General features: G+C 44.6%; 1 protein-coding gene across 2 annotated transcripts in view; it reads left to right on the top strand.

Annotated features, from left to right (window-relative positions):
• Positions 1-2812: 2812 nt before the first annotated feature.
• MYBPC2 (myosin binding protein C2) overlaps positions 2813-21718 on the top strand; it is a 67128-nt gene continuing 48222 nt past the window's right edge. The window contains exon 1 of one of the 2 annotated variants that reach the window (XM_081883834.1): positions 2813-2879. In XM_081883834.1, coding sequence (XP_081739960.1) covers positions 2828-2879 — 52 coding nt within the window. In that variant the 5' untranslated portion in view covers positions 2813-2827. Of the gene's footprint in view, positions 2880-4581; positions 4711-21718 lie in introns of those variants that run through there. The other variant, XM_081883835.1, reaches the window with a different exon arrangement.

Raw genomic sequence — 21718 nt, forward strand, 5'->3', positions numbered from 1 at the left:
GCAGAAAACAGAGACCAGGCGAGTTGGCCTGTTCTCTAGGTTCTAGCTTTGCGCTTCTGGTTCAAAGCAGACTTGAATCGGCAAACCCCTCCAAAAGAGGATTATTGTATTCTGTAAAGTGGGTAAAGGTAATGGTAAAGGGACCCCTGACCATTAGGTCCAGTCGTGGCTGACTCGGGTTGCGGCACTCATCTCGCTTTACTGGCCGAGGGAGCCGGCGTACAGCTTCCGGGTCATGTGGACAGCATGACTAAGCCGCTTCTGGCGAACCAGAGCAGCGCACGGAAACGCCGTTTACCTTCCCGCCGGAGTGGTACCTATTTATCTACTTGCACTTTGACGTGCTTTCGAACTGCTAGGTTGGCAGGAGCAGGGGATGAGCAACAGGAGCTCACCCCGTCACGGGGATTCGAACCGCCGACCTTCTGATCGGCATGTCCTAGGCTCTGTGGTTTAACCCACAGCGCCACCTGCATCCCTGAAAGTGGGTAAAGTCAGTTGTAAATCAGGAATAGCTGCTAGAAAGCAGGGAGCATGCCTGGTACAGCTGTAGCATATACATCAGGAACCTAGGAAACTTCTTACCACTTGATTCTTCTGCTATACGTACAAGAAACTGGCCTTTGGTTTTGAATGTCCTTACTCATGGCTTCCCAACAAGATGCTCTCCTGTGGCCACACGGGGGCACTAAATCCTAACCTGAGACAATCCCTCGCAGAAGTCTGGATTCCAAAAAACTGTGTGTACCAAGAAGGATATTTCCACAACCAGAATCCCTTCTTTCAATGGCGGTCTGACAGGAACCTGGCAGGGAATGGGAGTGAGCAAATGTGGCTGTTTGTTCTGTCCCACTCCTTCCCTTCTTCCACCACCAACCCTTCAATACGTTTATCTTCTCCAAGAGGAAGTTTCAAATCCTTGTCCCATAATTTGGCAGTGAGAGCGAGAATGTCGGCTATTCCTGGCCTCTCTTGAAACAGACTGGCCCTTCTCTGTAATGGTGTTACATTCTTGGCCTTGCCTGTCACATTTGTAAGGCTTACCTGGCGTCGCTGTTCATGCAGGTGAAGGAGATGAGCTGGGCTGTGAACGAAGCTGCCTTCTACTGAGTCACTCTGTGGACCTGTCTTGCCCCAAACTGTCTTTTCTCAACTGGCTGTGGCATTTGTGGGACCTCACGCAGAGAAGGGGATGAGTACTAGGGCCATTATACAGGGCTTTGGCCGTGCATACCTGAAGGAGCATCTCCATCCCATCATTCAGCCCAGATACTGAGGTCCAGCTCTGAGGGCCTTTTTGGTGGTTCCCTCACTGCGAGAAGTGAAATTACAGGGAATCAGGCACAGGGCCTTTTTAGTAGTGGCGCCCACCCTGTGGAACGCCCTCCCATCAGATGTCAAGGAAATAAACTTTATTTTGAATCCTGCCAATCTTCCAAATTTGTTAATTGTTTCTATTTTTCTCTCTCTTATTTTTTCCGTTTTTTTGTACCTCTTTCTTTGGTCTTTTCCTTTTGGACCTGCTAAGAAAGAGATAAAGAAATAAAAGTTAAATATGAAAACGAGTCAGTTAAAAGTGATGTTTTGTAATTTTTCAGTTATTGTTTGTTTATTGTTAAAGTTGTTCAGTTGTAATGAATTGATGTAGTAGTTATTGTGGTGTTTTTTTTGTTATCGTTGAACTCTAAATAAAGTATGATTTTGGGAAGCCCCCCCCCTCAAAAAAAAAGATGTCAAGGAAATAAGCAACTATCTGACTTTTAGAAGACATCTGAAGGCAGTCCTGTTTAGGGAGGTTTTTAATGTTCGATGTTTTGCTGTGGTTTTTTAAAATAAATTGTTGCAAGCCACCCAGAGTGGCTGGTGGCATATAAATTATTATTGTTATTATCATTGCAAGACTTCATGGCAGTAGTCCATGATGCTGCGATGGCTTCCGTAAATCCGGGGCTGTCCCTGGAAAATAGGGACACTTAGAGGGTCTGCAACCAGTGTTTCAAAAAAAATGTGTTTAATAGGCAGAAGTGTGCCTGAAAACGCATAAAACACACACAAATGCATTGTTTTAATGGAAATTGCTAAGCTTGCAGTACAGGAACAGGAAGGCTGTCTTAGAAAAACAGATCACTGTCATGGCTTCCCCCAAAGATTCCTGGGAAATGGAGTTTGTAGCTCTGTGAGGGTGGGGGAGCCATGACTGTTAAAGTGGTATAAGAGTGCTTTAAATGTCTGGCGTGGATGCGAGTGACCTTTTCTTTACCAGGGCTAATGGTGCTGGAGGAGACTCTTGAGAGTCCCATGGACTGCAAGCAGATCAAACCTATCCATTCTTAAGGAAATCAGCCCTGAGTGCTCACTGGAAGGACAGATCGTGAAGCTGAGGCTCCAATACTTTGGCCGCCTCATGAGAAGAGAAGACTCCCTGGAAAAGACCCTGATGTTGGGAAAGATGGAGGGCACAAGGAGAAGGGGATGACAGAGGACGAGATGGCTGGACAGTGTTCTCGAAGCTACCAGCATGAGTTTGATCAAACTGCGGGAGGCAGTGGAGGACAGAAGTGCCTGGCGTGCTCTGGTCCATGGGGTCACGAAGAGTCGGACACGACTAAACGACTAAACAACAACAATGCACCATCAAATGCTATTTGAAGAAGAAAGGAAGGTGATAGTTTTTCAGGCCATGGGGACCGAGAACTCCATTTGCCATCACTCTTGTTGTTATGTACTGAAGTTCTCACCCTGGGCCAGCCACAACCTAACACTTGTCTATTGGCAAGACTGCCTGTGACTGACGTCTAGGACCTTTGCACCGGAAGGAAGATCTTCCATGGAGGTTATATGTCCTACTTGCCTAGAGATCAGATATTTGGCTGCTGAAGGTAAGGCCTTCTCTGTGGTGACACCCCTAGAGAGTAAACTCTTGCCCTAATAACTGCACTTGCCCGTTATCATTATTATCTTTCAAATGCTGCCCTGTTAATTTGGCTCAGAGTTTAATGGCCATTCATATTGATTTGCTCCTAGCTGCTCTCCACCAATTTATTTGCTGTTTTAAGGCTGTGTCGATTTGTTTTGCTACTGGCATTTTAGACTGCTTTGGAAGTCTGTAACGTGGGTGGCGCTGTGGGTTAAACCACAGAGCCTAGGACTTGCTGATCAGAAGGTTGGTGGTTCGAATCCCCGCTACGGGGTGAGCTCCCGTTGCTCAGTCCCTGCTCCTGCCAACCTAGCAGTTCGAAAGCACGTCAAAGTGCAAGTAGATAAATAGGTACCGCTCCGGCGGGAAGGTAAATGGTGTTTCCGTGCGCTGCTCTGGTTCACCAGAAGCAGCTTAGTCATGCTGGCCACGTAACCCGGAAGCTGTACGCCGGCTCCCTCAGCCAATAAAGCAGGATGAGCGCCGCAACCCCAGAGTCGGTCACGACTGGACCTAACGGTCAGGGGTCCCTTTACCTTTACCTAAGCCACCTTTAGGTTCTCTGAACTGTGGGATGGCGGGGAAACAAATAATCAAAATTAAATGTACAACTTTAGTTTATTAAGCACTGCCTTAAGGGGCTCCAATGTCCGCAGATGGGCAATACCTTTTCTTTTTAGGTCAAACCAAAACGTTGCAAAATAGAGAGCAAGCTTTTGAATTATCCAGAGTTCTTTATCAGGGTAATGGCTGATGATGGAGAATTCTGGAGAACTCAGGAAAGCTTGCTCGCTCTTTTATGATAAACACAGACACTCCAAGTGTATTTTCCAGGGGCGGTGCCAGATTTGCAGAAGCCGTCCTGGTTTCTGATTTTATCCTGGAAAATCTCTCTTTTCATTAGAGAAGTGTTGGCCGATATGGAGTTTTGCAACCCCCCCACCGAGCCAAGGAGATAACTAACCTATACAACCTTTAGAAGACACCTGAAGGCAGCCCTGTTTAGGGAAGTTTTTTTAAATGTTTAATATGTTATGTTTTTGTATATGTTGGAAGCTGCCCAGAGTGGCTGGAGCAACCTGGTCAGATATAGATATAACAACAACAACAACAACAATGGAAGTCCCTATTTTCATTGGAGAAATGTTGATGGATATGTGGATTTTTAAGGAATTTCTTTCTTTTATAAGGAAAAAAAAATTATGATTATTATTTTTAAAGAATTTTCTTGTGGCCAATATGGTTTCCTTTGTTTTGTGTCAATAATAATAATAATAATAATAGAAGACCCTATTTTCATTGTAGAAATGTTGGTGGGTATGTAAACAGTGGGTTTTAAAAGGAATTTCTTTCTTCCTTTTACAGTATTAGGAAAAAATCATTTTTTTAAATATTATTTTTAAAGGATTTTCTTGTGGCCATTATGGCTTCCTTTGTTTTGTGTCTTAAAGGAGTAATGTTTTGGGGAATATTTATGCCCCTTTTCATGGAGGTTCTGTTCCCTTGAACAAATCTGAGTCTGACTTGGCTCCTGGCCGCCTTTCCCTCTCCCTCCCATCCCACCAGCTGGGTTCTTTTTCTAGTAAGGCCAAGCCCGGGATTTGAAGACGTTTATGCCACAGCTCTGGAATTTGGCAATGGTCCCTGGGGGTCAGGTGACGCCTTCTCAGTGTCCCGTTTGCTGGGTCTTTAAAGCGACCCAGCCAAGTGCATTCTCCAGGGAGATCCCAAACTCAGACAGGCACAGCGTATCAGCCCAGAGATTACAGCCATGCCTGAACCCGCCAAGCCTGGTAAGGGTCCTTAGGTGTGTCATAAAGGTCACCTAGGCAGAGATGCTGAAGAACCCTTTTTAAATAAAATATAAGGGAGGGAGGGAGAGAGAGAAAAGTGGATGTTGGGCCTATTAGGGTGGTCCGTGGTGCAATTTGGTAATTTTAGACTCCAGATTTAATAACCGTACAGTGGGAAGGGGGCTTCTATAGAAAGTGTATTCATAGCTGTCAACTTTCAGATTTGAAAATAAGGGATCAGCAGCCTCGAAAATAAGGGATCAGCAGCCTCACCTGTCCCGGGGACAGTCTACGGGATATCTAACAATCTGGGATAGCAGCGGGAAGCAGCGGGAAACGGCACTGGAATAAGGGAATTTCCCGCAAAAAAAGGTTGACAGCTATGGTGTATTTGATTATGTAATTTGCAGTGTGTAGAGTCAGCCCTGCTGGTGTTTTGGGGACCCTCGCGATATTTCTGCTGAGTGGGGCCCAGGACCCCTTGCCCTATAGTCCTGTCCCGACGGCACCCATTGAGGGTGGTGATGGTTGGATGTTTCCCACAATCTCACAGTGCTTTGAGAAACAATAGGGTGGTTTTGGTCCCTGGGTCCCTCATCACCTTGTCTTTGGGTTCTCCTGTGCATGTAAGAATCTGCCTTTTGTGCATGCTTCCGTGTGAGGCTTCTGAGCTGCCTTGTGTGGTCCTTGCTAACGAAGAATGGAAATCGAAGAATCTGTGGTCGGAATAAAGCCACTCTTAGATCGTGCGGGCCTGGTGTGTTCAGATCTTGGACAAATGCTAAGCAGAGAACTGCGCTCGTTGCCTCGTTGTGTTCCTTCCCGAGCTGCTCCAGGAAATATTTGGAAACGGCACATCAGGCCCACCAAAGTTGGGTCTTTTGCAAACACACACACACACACTCACATCCCGCATGGAAGGGGCAACTAGAGACGGGCTGCAAAGAGGTGTGGCAGAGTGCCAAGCATGGCTCTAAAACGCCCCCAAAATATGGATGCTCTATTGCCGCCTCAAATTCAAGACAAGGCACCCCCCCCCCATCATTGCATTCTAAGAGGCTGAAACAAGCAAGAGCAAATTGTTTGCAATTAGGAATATGCCTTAAAATATGAGAGAAAGGGAGGGAAGAGACCTCGTATCAGTTTTTGTTCCCCTAGCTAAGAATCTCGCCTCCCTATAAAAAGACTTATCAAGAGAAACAGTGTGGAGTAGTGGTTAGATTGTCAGATTAGGAATCCGGTTCAAATCATTCCCCTCTGAGCTTCTCTTTTGTAGATGTGGTTATGCTTCTTTGTGTTTATTATACTTTATGGATCCCAAGAAATTTCAATTAAACTTTAAAGCAAGGTGAATTCTTAAGAACAGAGCATGTGGAGAGGTCTGCTTTTTCCACTTTTGTTTTTCGGTGCCGCTTGCAAATATTTTGACTGGAACATTTCAGGCTGAATAAATTCTATTCCGGTGCTGCCTCCCCTCTTTAATTTCAGTGTTATTTTGTAAAATGGATGTATTTTGATATTAGTGTGGCCATTGCTAATAATAATAGTGATGATGATGTTGATAATAATAATGATAATAATAATAATAATAATAATAATAATAATAATAATAATAATAATGAAATTATGATGGAAATTAAATTTCAATATTGTCCACACACATATATTGACACATATACAAATAATGAGATGAGGGGCAACCATCTCGCCTCCTTTCTGCACCCCTCCCCCGTCAACAGATGGCTACATCATTTATGACAGCTGATACTTATTTGCCTCGATATATACTCCGATCCTTCGTTCACAGCTAATAAATCACCTCTCGTATCTGTATATAAAGGCGCTTGGATGTCAGTCACCCACCGGCATCCTGATCACTAGAAAAGTCTGACTGCAGGAAATTTTTAATCTAGCGGTCAAAATGTGCAAAGCGAAGTCCCTTCTCGTAATAGTAACCAGCAGCACTCCTGCGGGCAAGCCAAGCCAAACCCACGATCCCAGGATGGGGCAGCAGGTTCTGAGAGTCTTTCCTTTGCAGCGTTTGAACCTTTCTCAAGTTAGGGGAAAGCATTTGTTGTGGGTTAAATTGACTAGCTGTGTTGCATTTACTAGCGATGCCGCCCAGTTACAAGAAACCTGGCCGTGCAACCCCCAAACTGTCAGGAGAGGGTTTGGTGATCCCTTGGGTCTTTAATACTGCTAGAGGAGCCTTGGGAGTGCGTTTTATAGAAGGCTGGGAAATTGACAGAAAGTACCACCTTGTATAAGAACCAAAGTATTATTAAGCTGTAGCCCCTATACAAATAAGTTTAAGGAACTGAAGTGAAAGAACTGAAAAGAAGCTGTACATTCACCATCTTGTTTAGAAGTCTGTAAAATCCACTGAATTTAATATATAAATATAAGTTAAGTGTTTCTAGGAAGAATTCTGTCTCCTGACACATCCTTTGTTTTACCAATTTTGTTCTGTAAATTTAAAACCTTTTATCTCTTTAACTCCTCTCTAAATCTCCAAGTACCAGAATTTTTCCTTCAGGAAAACCAAAAGCGAACTAGTAGTTAAGAGGGGGTTCGCACCGCAATTTTCCGCTCAGCTCAGCTAGTCCCGGAGAAGTGTGTACAGGGGTTGCAGTCGTATTGATTTATGTTTTTTACCTCACGAAATTTATATACTGCGCTTGATTGTAGAAACCTCAAAGCGGCTTGCAAAAAAGTCTTACAGTGCAATCTTGGCGTGTTCACTGCAAAGTAAAGTCTATTGAGTTTCATGGGACTTACTCCCTGGGGAGACTGAAGCCTCGGTTGCATGACTTTTAGTTCATTCCAGTAGCTGATTAATCAATCAGTTAGAAATGCATAATTCTGCGTTTGAGTGAAAACTATCGTTCTGAAGCAAAAAAGCAAATCCTTTTTAAAATTGCCCATCTGCCATAATTGTATTAAAAGTGACTTAAAACAACAACTAAACCCCACCCCATTAATTGGTACACCTTTTGGCATTAACCTTTTAGTCGATAGAATGTTTTTCTAATTGGTTAAACTAGCTGATTATTTGATTACACTTTGAAGGTGGGATCCAACTCGTTATGTTTTTATATTTTGCTGGAAGCCGCCCTGAGTGACGGGGGCAACCCAGTCAGATGTGTGGCATATAAATAATAATATAATAATAATTATTTATTATTAAAAGAGCGGGGGAAGGATAGACGTTTGTTATTCTTACAACGCATCTTTACAAGCGGAGGAGAAAACGTAATCCATTTTACTGATTGTAATGACCCCAGAACCTATATGCTAATATTGGGCTCATTCTCCAAATTTGTGTCCTGATGCAGCTAAAATAACCCCATCCACTTACAAGTGGGAGTTGTCACAGACCTAGGAGAACCTAAATTGTCCCCCCCCCCCCACTCTCCTCTGAGACACTGTGCAAGGGATCCTGAAATGTACGTTTCCAATTTTGCTTGGGGGAAGTGCAATACCTTGGTTTGACCCTAGAGGTCGCTTCGGAGCACGTAACCTGGCTCACTTACTTAAGCTCTCTGTTCTGCAGACCCTCATGGTTGTATACTGTTGCTCCTGCTCTCTGCTCCTGACCCACTGCGGGCTGATCACTGGAACAGAGGGTTGGATCCGATGACCTTTCTTGCAACCTCCCGCCACACAGGACATCACACGTGATTCTCGCCTCGTGCTTATGCAATAGGTGCGGCAGAATTGCCTTCTGCTAGAGGGTGCAAGATGCCAGTGGGAGTGGTTTGGAGAGAAGGTGGCATGGATGAGGGTGAGGGAATGTCGCCCCAGGACCAACAGCCATTGCGTCTGTGCCTGGGAGGGGTGGATAATGGGATGGAGCCAGCCTTTCCATGCCTCTGTGCCAAGACGCATCGCACATCAGTATCACCTAGCAGGTGCAATCAGCCCAGCATAAAGGGGTAAGCAGAAAAGTGGTGTAGTTCTACAGTACTTGGGGAGCACGAGACCAGGAAGAAGGCGTCATCTTTCAGGGGTCAGGGGAGGGGAGAGGTGGTCAGTTTTTTGAAGATTATTTTTTGAAGAAGGGCTTCTGTGTGTGTATTTGCTAGACAAGGGCAGGAGTTAAATGTATTAAAGAAACATTTGCTGATGAACTAATTTTGGCTAAAAAAAAGAGAGAACAATATCCAGAAAGCAAAAAGTGTTGGCTGGTTGGCTAAAACAGAAATGAATCCTTGGGAGCTGGCATGGCTGGTTGAAAGTGTGAGCTTGGATAAGTTGACAGGGCAGTTAAGAGACCCAAGAGTACCAAAAATTTAACAACAATTGGAGTAAATTTTAAAAAAAATCTGGAAGATTACTGCGGCGATTTAACAATTTTTGGCTGGGCTAGAATGACCCTTGTAAAGATAACTAGAAGAAACAGTGGTTAAGATGGTAAATGGAATATTAGATACTGTTGGAAAGGCATATAACATAGAATTCTATGGACCCAAGTACGGAGGTGGAAGGAAGTCGAGTGCAAACAAAGTGACAACAAAATAAGTATATAAGTGACATAATTTTTATTTTCCTTTTTGTTTATGCATACATGTTCAATGGTGGAATGTTTATTGTGTTCAATTGTTTATTGTGAATGTTGATGGGAGCCTCAAAGTTGCCCATCAGCAGTTAGCACCCAGGCATCAGATGGGTCAGAGATATTTCTATTTAAAGGACAGCTATTATTTATGAATGTGCATCTATACACATAAATTTTTGTTGTTGTTTAGTCGTTTAGTCGTGTCTGACTGTTTGTCACCCCTTGGACCAGAGCATGCCAGGCACTCCTGTCTTCCACTGCCTCCTGCAGTTTGGTCAAACTCATGCTGGTAGCTTCGAGAACATTGTCCAACCATCTTGTCCTCTGTCATCCCCTTCTCCTTGTGCCCTCCATCTTTCCCAACATCAGGGTCTTTTCCAGGGAGTCTTCTCTTCTCATGAGGTGGCCAAAGTACTGGAGCCTCAGCTTCACGATCTGTCCTTCCAGTGAGCACTCAGGGCTGATTTCCTTAAGAATGGATCTGCTTGCAGTCCATGGGACTCAAGTGTCTCCTCCAGCACCATAATTCAAAAGCATCAATTCTTCGGCGATCAGCCGCCTTTCTGGTCCAGCTCTCACTTCTATACATCACTACTGGGAAAACCATAGCTTTAGCTATACGGAGCTTTGTCGGCAAGGTGATGTCTCTGCTTTTTAATAGCACTATAAAGCCCTTTTTGGGAAATGCACCCTATCAGGAAACCAAGTTCCCAGTTCGAATCTCACCTCCATTAAAGACCCATGAGAGGCAGAGTGGAGAGCCAGTCGAGGATCCGCACTCACCACTCTTTGGACAGACATACAACCTTCCAAATCCCAAGAGAACCAAACTTATTTCCAGGATGAACCAGCTGTTCGGAGCGCTGATTGGTTGGGCCCTTTTGACAGTGATGACACTGGAGTTGGGAGTCTGGTCCATGGAGTAAAGTATGCTGGGGGAGCTACAGCTGAAATACTTCTGTGTCCTGTAGGTTAGCCCTCCAACCCGCAGTGTGTGGATCAGGGGTCAGCAAACTTTTTCAGCAGGGGGCCGGTCCACTGTCCCTCAGGCCTTGTGGGGGTCTGGACTATATTTTTTGGTGGGGAATGAACAAATTCCTATGTCCTACAAATAACTCAGAGATGCATTTTAAATAAAAGGACACCTTCTACTCTTGTAAAAACACACTGATTCCCGGACTGTCTGCGGGACGGATTTAGAAGGCGATTGGGCCAGATCCGGCCCCCGGGCCTTAGTCTGCCTACCCATGATGTGGATAGTACTACCGGCTTGCCCTGCAGGGCTGTTGCAAGGGTAACAGCTATCATCTGCACTGGGATGTTTCAAGGAGCTGTTTGACAGTGGAACCGACGACCTTGAAAGGTAGAAGGCCATTTGTCAAAGATTCTGTAAGCTGCATGGAGCAGGTCCCTTTCAACTCTATGATTCTGCAATGCAGTGCTGTTATAGTGCAACGGATATAAACAATCAGGGATCCAATGCAGGGGACATGAGTGTAGCCAGGATTTAAGTTGGGGGGGGGGCAGGACACCCACCTGTCGTCATCCTCTGTCTGGCTCTGTCTAGCCGAATCAGAATGAAATGTCTCGACCACAGTTGTTTAAATTACTTTCTTTTGACCCCAAGCTCTCAGAAAAAAATCTGTCAAAATCTTCAGTCACTGGAAAACTAGGAAGTTAAATAAAAACGAAACCATCAAAATTAACACCAGAGAGTAGCTTTCATGCTGTTAATGGGTATGTTTTGCAAAATTACAAAGAACAAGCCTTTTCACATCTTAAAAAAAAAAAAATCCGAACAAGTTTTATTGGATTTACTGAAAACCTCAGCATTTAAACGTAGCCCATTGAGACGTTCCCTTATCATCGTTGACCTTAGCCAGTTCTTCGCTCCCTGCAAGGTACTGAATGACCGCTGTCGTGTACGGCTGAGCAAGAGAGATGAGCAGAGCCTTTTTTGTGGTAGGGCATCTCAATTTCAAATATTCTGATTATTTCTACTTTTTGTTAAGTATTATTATTTATTTTATTTAATTTATTTAGGAAGGGCAGCTGCCCCCCTGGCTATGTCCATGCTAGGGGAAGTAGCAGCACCCAACGGGATGCCACAGTCTGAGGCTGTTCCCTTAGCCTGGCTTAGGAGCTGCAAAAAAGGCCCCGACTCTCCATGTCGCGGAGACTTTCCCCCTTGAAGCAGTTGTGCTGCGAGATCCGAGCATTACAGACCAGCACCCTGTGCGGCATCACAGCTCTCAGACTGCCTGGTGCTTCGTTGGAACGATGCCCTTAAATACACACACAGTTGCCCCAAGCAACCAGCCGAGTTGTTTGCGCAGTTGGGCCAGATCTTTCATGCGGCAGAGGCAAGCAGGATGCTTAAATTGGCAACTGCCTCGGAACAGCTTGATTCTAAGAGGTGATTTAGAGCCAAAAGGTGAAGCTTTTTCAGGACCGTACCACTTCAGGCTACAAGGGGAGGAGTACTCCACAACCTTTCCAACCTATGGGGCGGGGGGAATAGCTTATCAGGTTTTAGCCAATGTTAAGCATAATCAGAGCCAATCCATTGAAATCAAGGGGCATAAGTTAGTCATGCCCATTAATTTCTTCTTTTTTTGTATAATCTTTTTTATTGAGTTTTACACTACACATTTAAATTCAAACGTTAAACATCAGCAGCAGTGGGATGGCCAGCTTCCAAGAGACTGCGATCTACTCACAGAGTTAAAAACTGGCAGTGATCTACTCCCTTTTTTGGGGTGCAGGTCAAAGTTATTGAGCTTTTTTAGGGAGGAGGAGAGCCCTGTTTTTTAGGGGTGCACGGCAAAGATGTAGAGCTATTTTTAGGGGAGCCAAAGTTTCTGGGGTTCTTTGGGGGGGGAGCCAGTGATCTACCAGTGATCTACCACAGACATCCACTGATCTACCAGTGGATCACGATCTACCTGTTGGACATGCCTGATCATCACCATTTACAGTGGTACCTCCAGTTACATATGCTTCAGGTTACATACTTTGCTAACCCAGAAATATTAAGAACTTTGCTTCAGGATGAGAACAGAAATCGTGCTCTGGCGGCGTGGCAGCAGCAGGAGGCCCCATTAGCTAAAGTGGTGCTTCAGGTTAAGAACAGTTTCAGGTTAAGTACGGACCTCCAGAACGAATTAAGTACTTAACCTGAGGTACCACTGTAGGATTCTCTGACTTAAATAGTCCAATTTTTCCCTTAGTTTTTAGTACATAAGAAGAGTTACTCAAATCCTGCCAAAGTTTTTAGTTGTTTACAGTGTTCTCTTAAGCAAATTGTAATTCCCCCCCATTCCTTATTAAAGTTCCTCTCTCCTTGGTTTCTGATTTTCCTGGTCATTTTCGCCTTTTCGGCGTAGTCCATCATCTTCATCAGCCATTTGGCTCTGGTCGGGACTTTATCTTCTTTCCATCTCTGGGTCAGCAGTATCCGCGCTGTTGTCATTGCATACATAAATAATCGTTTCTGTTCCTTTGGTATCTCTGTGCCTAAAACTCCTAGTAAAAAAGCCTCTGGTTCATGCCCATTGATTTCAATGGGTCGACCATGAGTATGACTGTGTTGCATCCAACCCCTTATATCTATGCTTAGTTTGCTTGCTTTATGGAATTTTCTTCCCATACATCACACAAGCACACCCCTTTACTCTGAAGTGGAACAGTCCTGGAAAAGCTCACCACTTGGCTTTTCCTGATCCGTCATCATCGCCTCTGATAGACGTATTGCTGGGAGAGGCAATGGACTTTGGCAGCAGAGTGGGTAAGGAAAGAGCAAGATATATGCAGTGGTACCTTGGGTTACGGGGCACAGGTGGCATTGTGGGTTAAACCACAGAGCCTAGGACTTGCCGATCAGAAGGTCGGCGGTTCGAATCCCTGCGACGGGGTGACCTCCCATTGCTCGGTCCCTGCTCCTGCCAACCTAGCAGTTCGAAAGCACGTCAAGGTGCAAGTAGATAAATAGGTACCGCTTTGGCGGGAAGGTAAACGGCGTTTCCATGCGCTGCTCTGGTTCGCCAGAAGTGGCTTAGTCATTTACGAAAACCCTCCGGAACGAATAATTAAGTACTTAACCCGAAGTACCACTGTATGTAGGTCTGATGGCTGGCATTGTCTTACTACCGTATGAACCAGCTGGGATAGCTCAGTTGGTAGAGCATGAGATTCTTAATTTCAGGCTTGTAGGCCCTAACCCCATTTTGAGCAGCTGATCAGGATACTCCTTAATTCTATTGAGAGGATTCATTGGGGAATTTCCCACAATGCCCTGGAGTAACACTACATTAGGTGCTTTGCGACATTGGGGAAAATTGGGGGCAATTAAAATGGCAGCCCCCGGCCATCTTTGAGTTCTTTTTTTTATAAATATTTATTGGAGTTTTTAATAAAAGAAATACAAAAATAATAAACAGCGTTACTTTGTTTTTACAAAATTTCATAACATCTTTAGACTTCCTCACATCCCCCGCTCCCACTTACATCATTAATAAATTTTTGTCAAGCAAATTATCATCTTATTTTCAATTTTATAACCACTTATTTAAATACAATAATATAATTCTCCTACAAATTTTATTTCTCTTAATCTCTCTTATCATCAAATTCTGATCCAATTTAGTGATGGCCAATTATTTATAACCAAGCATCCTTCTTAGTATTCCACTAAATCGCAATGTTTCTGTAGATAAATCTTAAATTTCTTCCAATCTTCTTCGATCCTTTCTTCTCCCAGGTCTCGGATTCTGCCAGTCATCTCCGCCAGTTGCATATAGTCCATCAGTTGCATCTGCCATTCTTCCAGTGTGGGTAGATCTTGAGTTTTCCAGTTCTTAGCGAGTAGTATCCTTGCTGCTGTTGTTGCATACATGAAAAATGTTCTATCCTTCTTTAGCACCTTCTGGTTGACAATGCCCAGAAGAAAGGCCTCTGGTTTCTTAGTGAAGGTATATTTAAATACCATCTTTGAGTTCTTTTGCTGCTGTCACTACAAAATAAGACTGAAAGGTGCCCATCAATGTTACAGAGATCTCATCAGAGGGCACTTGGCAGAGTGGCCGCTTGCAATAAAGGCATTGCCAAAAAAAGAGGACGAAAGATGCTGGCAATCTGCATAACATTTGTGCATGTGCGTGCATATATATATATATATATATAATGGTTAAAGAGATGCAAGAAAAACACAATGATTGTCTTTTAATCTGTTATCAACAGTTTAACATGGGCCTCTCACCAGCATTGTGTAATGGCCAGATGGCAGGTTTTGTGCTGTTGGCATCTCCATGTTCCTGCTGTGAGCATTTAAATGCATGTGCATTAGGCACAAGATGCATCCAGTTCCAACCCCGTCGAGAGTTATAACTTATAGACACCCTGGAGAGAAAGCTCTGAAGCTGGCAGAACGACAGCTTTAGCAGACTCACTAACAAAATTCTGACGAGCCCTGATTCAGAGGAGCCAATAGGAGGGATGCAAGCTGGAACGGAGGCGTTATGGGGGATATATCAAAGGGGCACAGGATAGGCAAAGCAGGGGTGGACTTTGGGCTTTAGAATTTCAGTGGTGCCCTGTGTGATGCCAAAATTTGGGGCACCCCCCCTCGCCTTCTGTTTGTCATTGTTGCAGCTCCCTCTCAGCTTGTCGCCCAGTGCGGGCGAACCGGTCGTGCTCTCCTAAACCCTCCTCTGGGCAATGTGTGCTTCTGGTGGTGTCAACCAAACCGTGCCCTACAAGTTAAAGAAATAATGATGTATTTCACATTCAGGCTCCTGTCTAATATATTTTCTCTGACAAAGTCTTATTGATTTTGATGGAGATGAATTTTAAGTACGCTAGTTTAGGACTGCAGGCTGATTTTAACACCCAGTTTATTTTGCTCTTTATTTACTATATTTATATTTAAGGTGCCCAGTAGGACTTTTGTTTCCTGGGCATTTATTATGACGTTATAATTAGTATGCGCAGAATACCTTCCTTCCTTCCTTCCTTCCTTCCTTCCTTCCTTCCTTCCTTCCTTCCTTCCTTCCTTCCTTCCTTCTTTTCAGGTTTATACATTTCACTAACTTTACATTCACTTTGACATTTCAAAACTTGACTTCCTTCCCCCTTTTTCTGCAGTTTCCTAAATTTATTTTTAATATCTTCTGCATATCCAAATTAACTTAATTTGCTCATTTATTCGTCTTCTTTAAATATATACTCTTATGAAACTGCAGGTTGTTACAATAATCCTGCCAGTGTTCTTATCTGTTTACAATTTTTCTGCAACAAACCATTTCCATTCTTTTATAAAAAGCTTAGCTTGATTTCTTATTCTTCCGGTAAGTTTCGCCATTGCTGCATATTCCATAAGTTTTTGTGGCGAATACCTTTCTGTTGAGTAATCATGGGAAAGTGAGTGGGGCAGTGGAGTCAGGGGGTCAGAATGAATTACAGTGGTACCTCAGGTTACATACGCTTCAGGTTACATACACTTCAGGTTACAGACTCCGCTAACTCAGAAATATTACCTCGGGTTAAGAACTTTGCTTCAGGATGAGAACAGAAATCGGGCTCTGGCGGCGCAGCAGTAGCAGGAGGCCCCATTAGCTAAAGTGGTGCTTCAGGTTAAGAACAGTTTCAGGTTAAGTACAGACCTCTGGAACGAATTAAGTACTTAATTAATTAAGAGCCAGTCTCTCTCCATCCTGCAAAACGATGCTCTCAGCCATGGAAAATAGGGACTCCTGGGGGGGGTCTGTGTCCATTTTATTGCAAGGTGATAAGGTTAACACCTGTGTGGTTGTCGATAGATAGATATGACTTGTGGAGAGTACATAATAAGATCTTTGGGGGAAGGCACATGATGTCACCTCCTTGCCGAAGCTAAGCAGGGCCGGGTCTGGTTACTATCTGGACGGGTGACAGGCGAAAACCCACACATATATTTGCCTTGGTTTCCATGATGGAAGAAAGATGCGCTATAAAATGTAATAGCGCAAAATAAATGGATTGTTTGCTCTTGTGAGCAGTTAGGGAGCAGAAATAAAGGAAGAAATGGAATATCTATTGATGTCTTTTTCTGGTCTGCGCTAACTTGGGGACCTCGGCCTTTGAAGACAGGCCGGGGCAAGCACTTAAGCAAAGGAAGAACTGCTAGCATAAACAAGACCCATCATTTATCTGGTCTTTGGATTCTCTGAATATTCTGGACGTTCTCCAGGCCACTTGTTAGTTAAAATATGGTTGCGCTGCTTTGTAAGATTGTCCGGGGATGTTTGTTGTGCCACATGGATTTACTTGTCACTTTGGGAATGCTGATTGTAGTGTGGTAGGCGGGTGACTGTCACAATCGTGAATGTGTTTATATTTGTCACAAAAGCTGTTATGTCAAGGCATGTGCAGGCTGGAGTCACCATCCAGCACAGAGTTAGGCCATGTGCGCGCCATACATTTAAAGGACACGGCTTGCCCTCAGAGCGCATGACACCCTCCAGAGAATCCTGGGAACTGCAGTTTGTTAAGGGTCCTGGGAATTATAGCTGTTGGGTGTTAAACCACAATTCCCAGGATTCTTTGGGGGGGGGTTCATGCACTTTAAATGTACGGTGTGTACGCAGCCTTTGGCCTACGGAAGCCACTTTCATTTCAGTGGGACTTCAGTGCGCCTGATTGCTGTGCACTGGATTGTGATCTCTGCTGTGCGCATGGATATACAGTGTATACATAGCCCATAATTATAGTTAGCCGTGGATTTTCTTCACTTTGGAAGGTACATTTAAGTGTGTGTGTGTGTGTGTGCGCGCGCGCGCGCGCGCAGTAAGCAGCTTAATGGCCACTAGGGTGCATTCCAGGACATTTTTATATATTTGCAGATGGAGGAATATTGTGTGTGTCTTGTTGTGCTATCTACTTTGCTTGATACCTAAAGTGGGTGTGTGGATTGTGCGAGTCTTGAGGCATGCACCGTAGGTGCCGAGTTTTTCTGGGATGAAAGTACACGTGGGATCTGCAACAAAATGTTGCAGTGCAGCATGCTGCTGCTGAGAATACTCCTTTCTGTCCCCCTCCCACCTGACATCCTTCCCCAAACTATTAGTCAGCATTCTGTGGCCACCAAGCACATACAGTCCTCACTGAACAGTTTTTGAGTGTATGTCCCCCATGCCTCAATTAAGAGCTCCCCCCTTTCTTTTTTTAACTTCTGCAAACCTTGGGATTCCCCTGAGCCCGTTAACAGATACATCTTGTGTGTGGATGGTCCTGTTTTGTCTGCCTGAGTATTGAGTACTACCTAAGCACCGGGTTTTGAGACTGCGATCAGTCTCTATGAGGTTGTCATATATTTTGCAGTGTACAATTTGCATTTCCCCGTATGTCTGTTGATTTATTCTAAGGTTTATATCCTGTCCTTCAGAGAAGTATTTCTCAGGGTGGCCGACAACATCTCAAAATAAAATATAATCAATATAGAGTAACCGCAACACTAAAACGGTATGTATAACTGGATCCATATAGTGACATCCGGCATGTTAGATGCCGTTTGTGTTATGGCGCATGCTTGTGAGAGTGAGAGATTAGGGCCTGTTGGTAATTGAATGTTAATTGTGTAGTGCCGTACTTTGTAGAAATGGAATTTCCGTTGTCGTTCATACATGTGGAGTTCAAGGCTATGTATTTTATGAGCATAGACATAGACAGTTCAAAATGCGTTAGTGGGTAGGGCAGACAATCCAATGGTGATAACAATAATACTATATTTGACAATCTACTGCTGTACACCGACATTTGCTGCCTGAGGCAACGTGCCCTGCCCTACCCATTGGTAATTTAAGCATTTTCGTAGGATATGTGTGTATAAAACGGTGACTAAAGGTAACATTAAAAAGCTACATTGCAAAACCTTAATATGACTGAGAGATGTGGTTAAATTTTATTTTTTTTAAAGCAATAAAAGCAGGAATCCTTCAGCCCCAAAGTTGCGTCTCTAATTGCAAGTATATATGGAGTCAGGCTGTGGCTATTCAGTCGTCATGGAATATCACTCTGCACATGTTCAGTGGCACTCCTAGATTTCCTGTCACTCACATATTCCAGGACTGATCCTTGTAAATAACACAAAAAGCTCCAGTTTCTGAATCTACACGTTTGATGTGCACAACCTGATGTGCGCTCTGCGATCACGCACAGTGTGGGGCTTGTTTTATTGTAGGTGTGGCGTCCAATTTAGAACCTGTAATATTGAAGGTGGGCAGTGGACAATTTGGGTTATGCATTAGACACGCATGCTATAAAAACATTTTTAAACGTCATCTGCATCTTTCAGGCTTGCTGTGAGACTGCAAATAGTTCTGTGGGGTAGGTGGGTAATCACAGTGCATATCTGAAGGTGTATTAGGTATGCTTTCTTGGTGTGCAAAGAGAGAAAACCGCTGTACGTTTTAGGTGCAGATTTCTGTAGAGTTGATCGCTGTGGCTGATGTACGCCACCCCGACCAGACACATGCGTTTCAGGGGGCCTGTTTCTCTCACCTACAAGGGTGTTGTATGTGGAGTCTTGGCTTAGTGACAGCAAACACCCTGAACAGAAGCAAGAAGGGGTAAGCTGAGAGGCCTAAATTGCTGATCCCAGGGGATTCTGCTGCAGCCAGGGGGTTGGGTTACCTTAGCGGTTGGGCAAGAGCTGCTCAAAACCAGGCAGCTAATTATAAACGTTTCTTGGCCCTGCCTCCTTCCTCGGAGCAGCACGGAGCCCAGTCTTCTCTCCCTGCCCCTAATAGGACACAGGGTCCCCGAAAAGGCAATGTGAGACGGAGCCCAGGAAAGGTCAGGCAGGCACTCAGGAAGGCCTTACAGGTGGGAAAGTGCTAAATCAATGTCTCCCGAAAGAGGCTCAACAAGCTCTGAAGCAGTTGTGCTCGGCTGGGTTTAACCCACATCAAAGTGCTGAAAACAAATCAAATACAGTGGTACCTCGGGTTATATACGCTTCAGGTTACAGACTCCGCTAACCCAGAAATAGTACCTCGGGTTAAGAACTTTGCTTCAGGATGAGAACAGAAATCGGGCTCCGGCAGCACAGCAGCAGCAGGAGGCCCCATTAGCTAAAGTGGTGCTTCAGGTTAAGAACAGTTTCAGGTTAAGAACAGTTTCAGATTAAGAACAGACCTCCGGAACGAATTAAGTACTTAACCCGAGGTATCACTGTACCCCAAAACAAAAGAAGGATCCTTAACTCGGGGAAGAATAGAGGAAGGGTGCCAAGGGAGACTCTGTATGGCGTCTTCGTGGTGGCAAATCACACGCTCCATCCTTCATATCCTGCCAGGGATTATGGGACTAGATCACATCTGGTGGCAAACAAGGAGCATGCGGTTTGCTGCTGAGTGAGAAGCCTTTTCCTAGCCTGCTTTCCTTCCCTCTGCCCCCTGCTTTCCTAAAATAAAACTATTTGCTCCCTTTGGAGAAGAGAGGGCGTGGAAGTAGATGAGGTGAATGCGAGAGCAGTGCTATTTTTCTCTTATAATGGCAATGGCGCCCACCTGAGGAGTGCCGGAACTGAGTTCTTCAGCAATGTCTAGGCAAGACGATGACCATGTACATATGCAATAGACCATCTTTATAGAATTCCTTCAAACCATAACAAGTACAAAATGAAACCTTTAGTCTCAAAGTCTCTGAAAATATTTAAATGAAGCGAAGTACCAGCCTTTCTTCGATGAAAGACAAGCTGTGAACTGAGTTCTGGCAAGTCTCAGCTGAAAAAAATCCCAGGGTGAGAGCCTGCTTTGAGTTTGCACCAGTCCAAAGGAGAGCTGGGCCGATCTCAAATTGGGAGCCTTCCATGGAAGCCTGGCGGCTTGCATTTTTAGGTCCCTCCATTTTGAATAATTGGCCCATACTGAAAAGCAAAGCCATCTACTCTTCCAAATGACCAGGGCAATATTTTGCTTGTTTTTCTGGTTGTTGGGCAACCAGTTGCAAGTTTCCAAATGCCCAGACTGGGGCAGGCTCCTAGTAGACGTCTCTCCCCCTAGTTCCACAAGCTTTCTAAACGCACTAAGCACAGGAAAGCTCCCCTCTCTTCTTCCTTTTCCTCCTCGTTTCCTTTCTGGTGCTGATTTGCAGGCCTGCCATTTTTGTCGCCCGCCGCCAGGGCCTGAAATTTTCACCGCATGAGGTGGAATAGACTCGTTACTCGAGGCCGGCTGAAGTATTTTGGCACCTGCGGCAGAAAAATCGCCTCTCCCGGGGAGTAAAAATACAATTATAATAAAATGAAATAAATAACAATTTGCAGCCCTTTCACAACATCCCCACTGTGGGCTCCTAACCATATTTTTAGTTCAGTACAGCACACCCCCTCCTCCAGTTCTGGGGGCTTTTCAGGACAGGCAATGGAGATCGTAAGCCCTGTGTAAAAGCAGAGCAGAATAATTCCCATCCCCGTAATGTGTGAAGTTAACTTGCTTGGGAAAAGCAAGTGGAAACCAGAGCCCTTTGAAATACAGCAGTGCTTCAAGAGACAGAGGCTGCATTCTAGTCAGCAGCGAGTTACGACAAGTTCAGACCTTCCAACTGTCCCTATTTTCCAGGGATTTACAGAAGGCGTCCCAGTTTCTGATTTGATCCCCGAATGACCCGCTTTCCCTTAGGAGACCCCTATTTTCATCAGATAAATGTTGGAGGGTACAGAGTTGTGCCACCGCTGAGCCAAGGAGATAATTAACTAGGCAGCCTTTAGAAGAAATCTGAAGGCAGCATAGGGAAGTTTTTTTAAAAAAATGTTTAATGTTTTATTATGCTTTTATATATGTTGGAAGCTGCCCAGAGTGGCTGGAGCAACCCAGTCAGATAGGCGGGGTATAAATAGCAAAATTATGATTAATGTTATTAAGGAATAGGATGTCCCTATTTTCATCGAAGAAATGTCAGAGAGTACAGTGGTGCCTCAGGTTAAGTACTTAATTTGTTCCGGAGGTCTGTTCTTAACCTGAAACTGTTCTTAACCTGAAGCACCACTTTAGCTAATGGGGCCTCCTGATGCTGCTGCACCGCCGGAGCACGATTTCTGTTCTCATCCTGAAGCAAAGTTCTTAACCCGAGGTACTATTTCTGGGTTAGCAGAGTCTGTAACCTGAAGCGTCTGTAACCTGAAGCATATGTAACCCGAGGTACCACTATATGCAAGTTTGAGGATCTTGCCAACCTCTATAGCAGGCACGGCCAAACTTGGAGCTCCAGATGTTTTAGGACTATAACTCCCAGCATTTCTAGCTAACACGACCAGTGGTCAGGGGTGATGGGAATTGTAGCCCCAAAACATCTGGAGGGCCAAGTTTGGCCATGCCTGCTCTATAGCGAGGATGGAGAACTTGTGGCCCTCCAGCTGTTGTCAAACTGAACCTCCCATCTTTCCCAACCATCGCTGGCAGGAGATGATGGGAG

The sequence above is a fragment of the Podarcis melisellensis genome, assembly GCF_964234715.1.
Source record: "Podarcis melisellensis genome assembly, chromosome: 13".
Lineage (NCBI taxonomy): Eukaryota > Metazoa > Chordata > Lepidosauria > Squamata > Lacertidae > Podarcis > Podarcis melisellensis.